Source organism: Cnephaeus nilssonii (genome assembly GCF_951640355.1).
Source record: "Cnephaeus nilssonii genome assembly, chromosome: 12".
In the NCBI taxonomy this organism is placed as follows: Eukaryota; Metazoa; Chordata; class Mammalia; order Chiroptera; family Vespertilionidae; genus Cnephaeus; species Cnephaeus nilssonii.
This window is the reverse complement of record NC_137083.1, coordinates 10301083-10315456: the sequence shown is the minus strand read 5'-3', so window position 1 is coordinate 10315456 and position 14374 is coordinate 10301083. Positions and strand designations below refer to the sequence as shown.

At 36.2% G+C, this 14374-nt stretch overlaps 1 protein-coding gene across 3 annotated transcripts in view; it reads left to right on the top strand.

The window, feature by feature from the left end:
• TAX1BP1 (Tax1 binding protein 1) overlaps positions 1-14374 on the top strand; it is a 58511-nt gene that overhangs the window by 42849 nt on the left and 1288 nt on the right. For all 3 annotated transcript variants that reach the window (XM_079785950.1, XM_079785949.1, XM_079785951.1), the window contains exons 15-17: positions 7638-7821; positions 8171-8319; positions 13903-13985. In XM_079785950.1, coding sequence (XP_079642076.1) covers positions 7638-7821; positions 8171-8319; positions 13903-13985 — 416 coding nt within the window. The remainder of the gene's footprint in view (positions 1-7637; positions 7822-8170; positions 8320-13902; positions 13986-14374) is intronic.

Here is a 14374-nt window from a genome sequence, read left to right as displayed (position 1 = left end):
ATTTTTGACTATTTTTGTCATTTCCAAATCCCAAGAACAGTACCTTAGTAGCCACATAGTAGATACTCATTATGAAATATTTATTGAACATAAAGGAACTCATTCTAGTTTATTTTAAAATTAACTAGCTCCCTAGTATATAAATATTTATATTTCAAAAATAAACTTTAATAGTAAGAAGTGATTTAGTGTATCTCTTATGATGGAAAACCCTATCAATTTAAATTTACTTATAAACTTAATAGTTAAAGGTATCTTATCATGTCACTCCAAAATCAATATTTAGAATTATTTGCCATTTTTGTGTCTTCATTCTATTTCAGCTATTCTGCATAAAACCCTTTACTAGAAATTTGAAAAGGGAAGAGTGAAGAAAATAATAAAGCAAAAGGCAAATGGCAAATAATGGTAAAAATATTGGGATATATTCTATTAACTGCTGCCAGATAAAAAAATTAAAATGAAAAAATATTTTTTCAAATGTTCCTTAATACCAGATACCGGATTAGTGATTTTTCTGAATCATCATTTTTATATTTCCATATGACCTACTTTTTATCTGAGAATGGAAGCATTTTATATACTGAGTGGCCAGATATTATGATCTCTGAATGCATAATAATCTGGCCACTCAGTGTATATCCTATATAATAAAAGGCTAATATGCAAATTGTCCCCTCAACCAGGAGTTCGACCAGCAGGCAGGCTGGCCAACTGCCCATCTCCCCTACCCCTGGCCAGGCTGGCCGGACCCCCACCCATGCACAAATTCATGCACTGGGCCTCTAATACACACACACACACACACACACACACACACACACACACACACACACTAGTATGAATCATTAGAGGCCTGATGCACGAAATTTGTGCAAGGGGATTGGCCCTTGCAGCGCGGTGGCTTGCCTCGGCCCTTGCAGCCCCGGCTTTGTCCAGAAGGATGTCTGGAAGGTCATTCGGCTGTCTGGTCTAATTAGCATATTACACCTTTATTATTATAGATTAGTAGAAATACGGTATTTCTACTGAAATGCAATAATAGCATGATGATTAAATAATGACCCCGAAGAACTGATCTTATAAAAATAATATAGACTATCATTTGTTAACCTTTTTTGCTATAATTTAGAGGCTGCCTGGAAGTGATAAAAAAAAAAATATGAGGATTTTATACCTTGAACAACTTGTTCAGAGTTGAAAGTAATTCAAAACATTTAATGCGTGTTCTCCCTTACTCTCATAGCATCACATGTGGCAGATAAGAGCAATACATTATTCCTTCTATTTCACAGTTGGAGTGTAATTTGTAAAACCAAGGCTACTGTGAGACATTTTGGGGCCCTGAAGAAAAAAAAAAGGATTTAGGCACTCTTTCTAGCAAAGGAAAACCAACAAAGCAAACTTGTGTTCCCTGGAACTGGAATTGTCAAAGAGGACTTCTAACAAAATCTATTTCTTAAATTGTGGAGACTTTTTATTTTAGGAGAATTGCAAATCAGCAGTTAATATTGTTTTGCTCAGGTAAGATAGCTACACTCATGTTAATGATTGTCTTTTAAATAGGGGAGGAGGTCCCTGCATTTCTCAGTAGCCCTCTGAGGCTTTTTTTTTAAAATACTTTTTATTGATTTCAGAGAAGAAGGGAGGGGGAGAGAGAGATAGAAACATCAATGAGAGAGAATCATTGATCAGCTGCCTCCTGCACGCCCCCTACTGGGGATTGAGCCGGCAACCCAGACGTGTGCCCTTGACTGGAATTGAACCAGAGGCTCTTCAGTCCGCAGGCTGACGCTCTATCCACTGAGCCAAATCAGCTAGGGCCTACATGGGTTCTTGACCAGTTTTGTTCCAAGGGTATTTTGATAGTCTGGTGAAGTCTATTTTCAGAAAACATTTTTAAATGAATAAAGCAAAATATATAGAATCACAAAAGAAATAAATTATAAGAAATAGTTATCAAAATATTTTAAAATTTGTAATATGAGTATATGTGCTTGCTTATTAAAATGTTAAATAAGGTTTAGCATGTCTATTTACCATAATTTCAAAGTAGTGATGAATATAATGGCTGTTTTGAGACAGCTGCAGTGACATATAAAATGGATATATTTGTGACTTCTGTAGGTGACAGAGTTAAAGGTACAGCAACTATTGCTGTGTGTGTGTGTATATATGTGTGTGTGTGTGTGTATTTGCCTACATTCATAAAGAAAATGCTAAATGTCAGTCAGAAGTTAGTGAAATTATATAAATTTTCCCTCCCTTCTAAGTTCATGGATCTCCTGAATTCTAAACATGGACCCTTTGGAGGCAGGGGTGTTGTGAATGCAAATTTAAGAATCTTAAGTCAAGAGTTGAGACTTCAAATTTGCCAAACAACCTAACCATAACTATTTTGGCCATGTCTCTTTATCCCGCCTCCAGTTTCCCCCATGAGAAGTCCAAGCTGCTTATTACTGGTCCTTTTCTTACCCTGCATCCTACTTGCAGAGGATTTATGCATTTTTTTATGGTAGAGGAGAGGATATTAATTTAGAGTAAACTGTTTATTAGGTCAGAACTCTCAATGAAGTTGCTTGACTGTACCAGTGCATGCATATAAGTCTTTGATGAAACCCTTGACTCCATTTAAGTAGTTTATTGTTTGCCCACAGAATAACTTAACCATACTCCTCTAATTAATTTGCCTAAACTTTTGCAGAAGTATTTTATCATCTCTAACTTTTTTGCTGCTTTTGTACCCTTTTTCTATTTTCTCGAATCATCTTTGAAATATTTTTTTACTTTCTCCTTTTTTTTTCTATTCACAATTCTGAGCTACTATAAATAGCACGTTTGTGATTTTTGAATCATAGCAGGAGATGAGGGAGCATCTATTGAGGGACTGTTGTGTTCTAAACATACCCTGCATTTCTCAGTAGTCCTCTGAGGCTTGGAGAAGATAAGTTCCTCAGGGTTATTAGTGCAGGAACTGATGAGCAAGTTAGGTCAGTCTGATGTCGTGCTCTCTCCCCCGCCCCCCAACTTTTTAGTTTCAAGTATGCCCAGTATAGCTTTGCTAGATTAACCTTACAAAGACCATTTTACCGTGTTGTTATTGTTCAAGAACTATTAGGCCCATTGTAGTAAACTGTATGACATAGATTTGGCACATTTGGCCTCCAACCGGTCTTTTTAGCTACATCTCTCCTACTCTTCATGCATCCTATGCTCTATCCATATCATTCACTTACCAATCCTGCAATATGTTATACATGTCTTCTGTACTTTTCATGTGCTTAGGAGGAACTTTAAAAAAAATCCTCACCCAAGTGTATGTTTTTACTGATTTTTTTAAAGAGGGAGAGGGGGAGGGAGAGAGAGAACATCTATCAGTTGCTTCCCACTCCAATCATGCCCCAATTGAGGATTGAGCCTGCAACCTAGGTATGCACCCTGATTGGGAATCGAAACCCCAACCTTTTGGTGTATGGAACAACGTTCCAACCAACTGAGCAATCTGGAGGAACTTTTAATTCCTGAATTTCTTCTCACACCTAAATTGACTTGCATTTTTTATGTTTACCAGTTTTGTTCTCAAAGATGAGTTATTCCATTTTAAGAACATTTATATAGATAAAAATTAGTTAACATAGAGTCTTATCTCTATTCCCAAGGGATGACAGTCAACAAAATCAGCTTAATTTTACTTTACAGATGAAATTTTTTATTCTTATTTCCTTTATTAATACTTATTTGTGGCCGAAACCAGTTTGGCTCAGTGGATAGAGCGTCGGCCTGCGGACTGAAGGGTCCCGGGTTCGATTCCGGTCAAGGGCATGTACCTTGGTTGCGGGCACATCCCCAGTGGGGGGCGTGCAGGAGGCAGCTGATCGATGTTTCTCTCTCATCGATGTTTCTGGCTCTCTGTCCCTCTCTCTTCCTCTCTGTAGAAAATCAATAAAATATATTTAAAAAAAATACTTATTTGTGGTTGATTTTTTAAAGACAGGTTTATTGAGGTACAATTTACATGTAATAAAATGAATACATTTTACGTGCAATTTGATAAATTTTTGGCAAGTACATAGTTCTATAACTACCATTACATTCAAACTATAGGATGTTTCCATTACTGCACAAAATTCCTCATGCTCATTTGCAATCTACTCCTCCAGCAACCCCAGTCCCAGACAACCACTGATCTGCTTTCTTTTACCATATAGTTTGACCTTTTCTAGCATTTCATATAAATGCAAGCATGCAGAATTGAACCATTAACCAGTTCATGGACATTAATTCTTTTATCAGCTGATGGACATTTGGATTACTTTGCTATTATGAATAATGCTGCTATGAACATTCTCATACAATAATTTTTGTGGACATAGTTATTTTTCTTGAGTAGATACCTAGGAATTCCTGGCTCATATGGTAAGTGTCTGTTTTAAAGAAACAGCCAAATTATTCTTCAGTATGGCTGTATCATTTTGCATTTTAACCTCAGTGGATGAGCATTCATTCCATTGCTCCATAGCCTCACCAACACTTGGTATTGTCAGTTTTTAATTTTAGTCATTCTAGTGGGTGTGTAGTGTTAACTCATTGTGGTGTTAATTTTAATTTCCCTGATGACCAGTGATGTTGAGCATCTTTTCATGTGCTTATATTTTTATGTAAGAATGTATAAGAATTTTATATATTCTTCTGTAAGAATATATAAGAATCTCTATTCGTATATATTCTTTTGTGAAGTGTTTGTTCAGATCTTTTACCTGTTTTTTAATTGGTTGTTTCTTTCTTGGTTATATTTTGTTTTAAAAGTTCTTTATATATTCCAAATACAATTCCTTTGTCATATATTTTGGAAATATATTCTAGTTTGTGACTTGCCTTTTCCTTTTTAAAAAATATATTTTGAAGAGCAATAGCTTCTACTTTTGAAGTAGTACAGTTTAGCAATATTTTTCTTAGAGATTCATGCTATAAGTGTCCTATCTTAAAATTTTCCGTAGCTTAAGGTTACAAAAATTTTCTATTTTTTCTTTCAGTAGTTACACTTTTAGCTTTATTTTAAATACTAGCACATGGCCATGCCCATCCACTTAGGTATCCTGGTAGATTTGAATAGTTCTCACAGAGACTGTGTGTCCTACAGGCTGAAAATATCTAGTATATGACATTTTATGGAAAAAATTTGCCAACCCCTGAACTACGTTTATCTTCATACCAATACTATATTCTCTTGATTAATATAGCTTTATAATAAGTCTTAAATCAAATTGCCTTCCAACTTTGTTCTACTTTTAGAAAAGGGGCTATTTCAGGGTCTTTGTGAATTTTTACTATGTTTTAGAAATCAGCTTGTCAGTTTATACAGATGCCTCAGAGGATTTGTGATTGGGAATGCATTGAATCTATAGATCAACTAGAGGCCCAGTACATGATTAAATCATGCACGTGTAGGGTCCCCTAGGCCTAACCTGCCATCCAGGCCATATCCACTGCCCCGCAAAGCCTAGCACGCTTCGCGGACACTGCTAGCAGCCTGCTCCCCGCTTTTGATGGCAGGGGGTCCGCTGGTGCTGGAGCGGACACACAGATCCCTGCTTTCGATCGCAGGGGAGCTGGCTGGCTGTCCGCTGGTGCCGGAGCGGACAGCCAGCCAGCTCCCCTGCTTTCGCTCCCCGCTTTTGATGGTCGGCAGCAGGACGTGGGCTCGCTGCCGCAGAGGCCCCTTCTGTGCTGCAGCACAGCCATGGCGCAGACGCTGAGCTTGCACCGCCGGCCCAATCAGCCACCCTGGCCACCCCGAGTCCCGCCCCCTGCGCCTCCCGCTGGCCCAATCGTGGGTGTAGCGGAGTGATGGTAATTTACATATTACCCTTTTATTATGTAGGATGTAGGGAATTAAAAGCCTAAAAGTATTAAGTTTCCTGTTCATGGATGTGGTATATTTTTCTATTTGTTGAAGCTCTCTTTAATTTCTCTCAGTAATGTTTGTTTTTAATGTATAGGCCTTGCAAATCTTTCATGAAATATATTCCTAAGTAATTTTATTGATGCTAATATAAATGGAATTGTAAAAAATTTCCTTTTTAAGTTGTGTGTTGCTTATATGTAGAAATAGAATTGATTTTATATATTGACCATGTATACTACTCATCATGCTAATAAACTCACTCATTCTTCTAGTTTTAATACATTCATTAGAATTTTCTATGATCATAACATCTGTGAATATAGTATTACTTCTTCCTTTCCAATCTGTCTGCCTTAATCCACTGATTAGAATCTCCAGTACAGTGTTGAATAGAAGTGGTGAGAGCAGACAACCTTGCCAATATTGATCGTAGGTAGGATCATTTCGTTTTTCCCCATTAAGGTTAACTAGAGGTTTTATAGATGTCTTTTATCAGAGTAAGGAAACTCCTTTTTATATCGATTTTTGTTGAGATTTTTATTTTTTAAATCATGAATGACTTGAATTTTGTAAAATATTTCTTCTGCATCTATGGAAATATGTTTTATTCCTTAAGCCTGTGAACATGGTAAATTACATTGATTTTTGGATGTTAAACTAAATTTGCCTCTTGTGACAAACCCACTAAGTCATCATGTAGTATTCCTCCCTCTCCCCCCACATACACACACACCTGAATTAGTATTTAAAAAGTAAATTTCTTAATTGTTTGATAGGATTGACTAGGGGAACAATCAGGTGGTTTTTTGGCTTTTGATTATTAATAACTACTTTTAAGAAATTCACTTTTCCCTCAGCTCAATAAAAAGGGCACTTTCTTGTCACCAATAAATTTTAAAATTTATTAGGCTTTATTCTGCTTTCTGATTTTGTTATATGTGGAAGAGGCATTTATGAGAAGTTTATAACCAGCCTTTCCAAGTGTACACTTTAAATTACAGTAGTCTCTCCACTTGTCCCCCGGGGGTACATTCAAAGACCCCAGTGGATGCCTGAACTTTGGATAGTGTTGAAGCCTATATTATAAACTGAGAGGCCCAGTGCATGAATTTGTGCATGGGTGGGGTCCCTGGGCCTGGCCGACTGGGGGGAGGGACCGCAGGAGGTTGGCTGTGGGAGCGCACTTACCACCAGGGGGCAACTCCTGCGTTGAGTGTCTGCCCCCTGGTGGTCAGTGCTCGTCATAGCGACTGGCCGTTTGGTCATAAAGGTCACTTAGGCTTTTATATATATAGATAGTGATAGTTGTTTCCTATACCCATATTTCTGGTAAAATTTGGAGCCATTATTAAGTAAAGTAAGGATTACTTGAACACAAGCACTGCAGTACCATAACAGTCTAATAACCCAGACGGCTACTAAGTGACTAATGGCGGCAGTGGATAGGCTGGAAAGAAATGATTCTTGTACTGGGCAGTACAGAACAGGATGGAGTGAGATTTCATCATGTGCAATTTAAATCTTACGTATTGTTTACGGAATTTTTTCTTGAATGTTTTGGACAGTGGTTGACCATGGGTAACTAAACCACAGAAAGAAAAACTGGATAAGGGGGAACTACTGTAATAGGGAAATAATTTTACAGTTATATTTTGGCTAAATATTTAATGCTGCCCTTGTTATAAAGTATTTGATTACTTTGCCTATTTGCCTTTGTTTTTGTTAATTTTAGGAACTTAAAAGAACTCTAGAAAATCAAGCAGAAGGGAACATGGAAGGTCAGAATTCCCAGAGTCCTCAGCAGATCTCACAGGGGCTCAACACATGCTCAGAGCAAAATGGTCATGTTTCTGCAGTACCAGATACACAACCCGTTCTGCAGTATGGTAATCCTTATGCAACACAGGAGACAAGAGGTTATTACAGTATTTTTAGTTTGGGGTTAGCTGAATTTGGAGGTTTTTTGTTTTGTTTATATATTTGTGGGATTAGAGAACTACTGGTATAGTCAATTCTAATAGAAACATTGTAATGAGCAGTTTTAATGTTTAACACTAACTGGCTTCATCCAGAAGTGATATGCCATGAGTGAATAATGTGTCTGCTTATTGCATACAGTTCTTATTTTGAGTCACTTGGGTTAAAAATAAAGATATTTTTTTGATGCGCTAAAATGTTTTTTTATATCGTTTGTCATAGCTATACACAGCAATTCTAATTTTAGTACCAGCTTTTACCCTTCTCTTGCAAAACATTTTTTTTCAGATGGAGCAGATGGTGCTTTTTACCCAGATGAAATCCAAAGGCCACCTGTGAGAGTACCCTCTTGGGGACTGGAAGATAATGTTGTCTGCAGCCAGCCTGCTCGAAACCTTAGTCGGCCTGATGGTTTAGAAGACCCTGAGGATAGTAAAGTAAATTGAATTTCCATTTTCTGAGCCTGTCACTTTTTTCTCTCCTACATAGAGAGTTATGTGGTCATGTGTGTCTTGAGAAAATGTGTACTTGTGTGTACACATGATTACTTGATTTTTTAAAAAGCCTGCTTGTATTTAAATTTGAAAGATCAACCTTTAATATGCTTCATATTTATACTTTAGGATTTATACTAAAATATTAAGTTTGGAGACTGACCTCAAAATGTTAACAGAAAGTTTAATTAAAATTTTTTTAATTGAAACGTAACTGACATATGACACTATATTAGTTTCAGGTGTATACATGATAATTCGGTATTTGTATATATTGTGAAATGATCACCGTTAGTCTAATTGACATTTGTTTTAGTTACAGTTTTTCCCCTTGTTATTAGAACTTAAGATGTACTCTTAGCAACCTTCAAATATACAGTACAGTATTATTAAGTATAGTCACAGATAGTTTAATCTTTATTTTTATGAAGTAATTTACTCCTTTGATGCAGATGTAGTAGACTGGAAGAAGCAAAGTATTATGATATTATGCTGTAGTGTACATCTTTTAATCTTAGCACTTATATCCTACTTTAAATTTTAAGGTGGACTTGTATTTAGCTAGAAAAAGAGGGAAGTATATGTATTCTTTTCCAGAGAAATACTCTTTTAGACATTGTTAGTATTTAATCTCTCAACAACACAATACTGATAATTAAATTAGTTTATGTAGTGTGTCACTGTTTTTATTTCATTTAAGGGATTTCTTTATTTAATAAATAGGTTCTTTTCCTCATAGCAGCTCCTTCTGAATTTCCTATGCATTAATAAGAATTTAAAAGAAATGCTTTATGGTGCTCTTTGCAAGTACAGTGGTATCATGACCTGTTTCTCATTTAATCTAGTTTGCTGCATTTAATTGCTATTAACCTTTGCAGAAACTGATCAGTGTTCAGACAGACATGATTTTAGCCCTAGTGCTCAACACTCATAATGGAGAAAAATGTATTTCTCTCTTCTGCCTTTTGGCCTCCTGTGTCCATTACTGGGAATAATTAGGAAAACTGTCAGAACTTCTGTAGCCTATTTAAGGTTTAGAGTATCATTTTACTGCTTTTTCAAACCTTTATTTCACACTTTGCATATTTAGTCTGATCATTCTTGGCACCGATGTTACATGTGACAAGCCCTTCTCTCCCATAGTCATCTGCTTCAGTTTAATTAGCAGAATGTTCTTTCTGATCTGTGTGCTTTGCCCTTCTGCAAACCCATGAGAAGCAGTGTTAGAGGCTTGTGCTCATTTGCTGACATGCTTATTAGATTTGGTAACGAGATGGAAGGGCTCTTAACAGGCACACCTTGGGTAATTATATTTTGCAATCAGAAGATTTTTTGCATTACACAGAAATTTATTTTTATGTACATTCAGACCTTTTTTTAAAAAAAATATTTTTGTCATTAAAACAAACAAAAAAAATCACTTGCAACTAAAGTATTTGAGTAAGTAATTTTAGTTAGAATATAGAAAACAAGGTTTGAGTTGACCTGTTCCTTTGCTTTGGTTCTCTTCCCTGGGAGTGATGAACAGCCACAGGACCCAGCAGCTTTGAGTCAGGGTTGAGGTGGATTGGTCTTAACAGCCTGTTCCTGCCATATCTCCTCCTGTACCAGAAATGGTGGTCAGCTATCAGATCAAAAACCTTTTATGACTCCCTCTTACCTAATAATTGCAATAGCAATAACTAACAAAGTTATCATGATGGTGATGGCAACAAACATTTCTAGAGCTCTTTTTGCCAGCTAATGTTTAGCTTTCTAAATATATTAACTAATGTGTTCTTTGTAGCAGTCTGTGAGGAGCTAGTCCTGTTTCTATTGAGAGGCATTGTGAGCCAGCTTACCTGGCTTGCTTCACATCACACTGCTGGTAAGGTACAGTCAGGATTTGAGCCTCATCACTTTGGCTTATAGAAGCTGTGGTCTTCAACCATCTATCAATTACCAATCAATCAAATAGGCAAAGGTTCCCAAACTTTCTCCCTTCAGGGCATCTTGAGCATCTCAGTACCTCATAAGTGGAATCTTTTTGTGATTGACATGTTTCATTTAGCATAATGTCCTTAAGATTCATCCCTGTTATAACGTGTCAGAATTTCCTTTGTTTTGAAGGCTAAATAATATTCCATTGTATGTTTATGGTATACCTTGTGTTTATCCATTCTTCCGATAGACATTAGGTTGTTTCTACCTTTTGGGTATATGCTGAGGTGACAATAGGTGTACAAATATATCTGCTCCAGTTCCTGGTTCTTTTGGATCTATAGATAGAATTGCTTTGTCATATATGCTAATTATATTTCTACGATCATGATTGCATTTTGAATTCAATATAATTAACCCTATTTTATTGTCCAAGAGATTAACCCATTTTTATATTATTTGTTTGATAAGAAAATAATTTTTTTCATAGACTAGATTTTGAGTTGGGCATCTAATGAGAAGTGTTTGCATTTCAAGTAGAGCAGTTTACCATAGCTTGTTTCATTTGCTTAATAACCAATTTGTGATGGAAATAGTATTGTGCTGATGGGTCTAGAGATTGATGAACAAAGTAAGTGGTTTAGACTTTTGTAGAGATTAAAATGCTATTAAAATTTAAGAAAATTAATTATTTGGAAATGTTCATAAATAAATTTCAGCATGGTACTCCCAATAAAATTTGCTTACAAGATTGTTTTAGTAGTTTAGCTGAAGTACTAGGTACTAACACTTTAAAATCTGCTATTCAAAGTTCTTTTGGGTTGACATCTTTCAGTCCTAAAACTTGAGTACTTTAGTTTTGGGGTGGGAATCTTTCTAACCTGTAATACATGATTCTCTGCCTTCTTAAAGAATACCTAACATAACCTTAATGGCTCAAGTTCATTAATTTAAAAGCCAACATTAAAAGTTACGTGTTTTTTTGTTGTTAAATCCTCATCCAAGTATATTTTTTCCAGTGATTCTAGAGAGAGTAGAAGGGAGGGCATGGGGAGAGAAAGAGAGAGAGATATACACAGACAGACAGGCAAACATCGATGTGAAAGAGACACATCGATTGGTTACCCCCTGCATGTGACCCATTAGGGGCCACTGGGTATCGAACCTGCGACCCTTCAGTACATGGTCTGGCGCTCTAACCACTGAGCAGTGCCAGCCAGGGCAAAAGTTAGGCTCTTTTAAGAGGTAAAGCTGTTAGCTCCAATGCTGAAATACTGTTAGGTATTTCGAGTTTTGCCTGCTTTTTTCTTTTTGCCAGTAGCCATTTTTTTTGTTGCTGCTGACAGTGGGCCTGCTTTAACAGCCTCACTTCCTAAACCAATTGGTTATATTTAATCTCATATGGTTTTGGAAACTAACTGCTGTTGATAAGTAAAATAGAATAAATGCAGTATTTGTGAGTGATATTTGGTCATCTTGCATGTCAAGGTCATGAGAGACTTTATGAATTATCTATCATAGAACTTACTGTATACTTTCTGGTTTTGAACTGTTCTCTAAGTAAGTGATTTCTTATTTCATGGGAACTTATATCTCATTATAGCACCTAGAATTCTACTCGAGTCCCTCGTTTTATTAAGTAATAGGTGATAAAAGATACGGAATAATAGGGTCATCATTACCAAATTATATATGACTTAGGACTACTAAATGTAAATTGCTTTCCCCACCCCCTGATATTTTATGAGCAGTCTTAATATGTCTGTTGGCTGATCTGAGTCTAGTGCCTTAGCTAGCAGCAAACTATTGTTAGCTGATTTATTTGTGGAAGCAGTAAATTGTTGTAAGCTATTAGCCGTTATAAACTGGGAGGTTGTAAGATTTTTGGGTTCTATTATATTTTTGGCCTCTGGAAAACTTTTTTTAAATTATAAATATCTGTGTCATTAAGAATTTTGAAAAGTAGAATATCAAGACCTTTCCTTTTTTATCTTTTCCAATTATTTTTTAAAATGCCACTTCAAAGATTTTTTTTTCAAAGAAAATGAGATTTTGTTCATTATTTGATATATAGTAGTATAAGCAGATTCAGTGTGTTTTTTTCTTTTTAAAATACATTCTATTGATTTTTTACAGAGAGGAAGGGAGAGGGATAGAGAATTAGAAACATCGATGAGAAACACTGATCAGCTGCCTCCTGCACACCCCCCACTGGGGATGTGCCCGCAACCAAAGCACATGCCCCTGACCGGAATCGAACCTGGTACCCTTCAGTCCGCAGGCCGATGCTCTATCCACTGAGCCAAACCGGTTAGGGCCAGATTCAGTGTTTTATATTGTTACTATCATGCATGTTAAGTTTAGTAGATTCAACTATATTATTTTTTTTCTCTTTGGATCTATAGATTTAAAAGCTGTCTGGATCTTTATCACTTAAAGGGTTTTAATTTTTGAAGTATATGAAGTACGTTTTATTTTCCCCAGCCCCTCATTACCTATCCTGTTATTTGTTGCCCACATATATCCCGAGGGAATCATAAATGTAAACAAGCATTTTCTCATGTGATGAACAGGAAAGAAGCCTCTCAAGCCCTTTATTTGACCATTAGGAGGGTATAATCGTCAGAATAATAGCCATGCTCCCTCACCCCCCTAAAAAAGATAATTTGTCTTGTTTGTTCACCATGTACACTTTTTGGGCACCTCTTCCTGGGACAGACTTGACTACTTAGTCCATTAATAGGAGCCCAGGGGCAAGCATGACTACCCAGCAATATAAGAACTCATCAGTGCCAGCTCTACCTGTTTATGTGCTGTTTAGTACATGAGAGCAGCTAACAGCAGCTCAGAGGAGGGAAGCAAATGGGCACCTGCCATGATGTGGCTGCTGTTGATGTAAAGTGAGTCTGTGTTTGGCTGTTGATTCAGTATGTACAGATCTCTAAAAAATGACCACAGGGATGGGGGCATGGAAATTGAAGCTAATATTTCCTTTCAGATTGAAACTTAGTTTTACACATTTTTAGGATTCTTCATTGACAATCAAATATTTGATTTTGAATTTTATTCTTTTACAACAGGGTTTTGAGGCCTATAGTTTGGCGCTTTGCTTTAACTTGGTTTTCCAGTTGAAATTGTCCAAGGACATAAATGTGCAAACTCATATTTAATTTTCATTTATGTATAATTTCTGTATATTTTGCAATGAATGTAACTTGTCAAAGAAGATACTGTCTGTCTTGCAAATTAAGTTACTAAACGAGAGTAACAGGAAAAATAATGCAATGTTAAGATTTTTATGGAATCATAAAAAGAAAGTTACCTACATGTAGGTTCAAAAAAGTCTCCTGATCTTTACTGCATTCACACATACAGATGTGGTATACTCTCCATTCCACTAAATACTGCTTTTTATTTCAGGATGGTAACACTTCGTCCACAGTGAAATATTCTGTAAAAAATTGTACTTTGAAAATCTAATTAATTCGTAATAGAAGTGAAAATTTAAAAAGTGCAGTCTTATTTTCTTTATACTATGCTTGATTGAATTAAAAAACTTGTTTGGTTTCACTTTTCTCAAAAAGTTGCAAAATTATTTTTTGCTAGGAGGATGAGAATGTGCCCACTGCTCCTGATCCTCCAAGTAAGCATTTGCATGGGCATGGAACAGGCTTCTGCTTTGATTCCAGGTAATTTTCCTCTTTCTTATGTAAAATGTGAATTATATAGAACATGACACTCTATGTTTGGTTTCTGCAAACTTGTTAGAAATGCATATGATTAGGGACCTCATTCCTTCTGAACTTAAAACTCTTGGTGTTTTAACATGCCTTCCTGGTGGTGCTTATGCACAAAATCCTTTGAAAACCAGTGCTGTGGACATGCTCAAATGAACACTGTTGGGAATGATAAGATGTATTAATTTTTATAGGTTTACCAGTAGCATTTTTGGTTAGTTAAAAATAGAATTCTTGTCACTAAGCCTCATTTCACGTAATGTAATTGTATTTGGGGGACTTGAATGAAAAAAGGTTTTGTCAAGGCTTTATAAATGGTTTACACAGTTGTCAGTAGCAAC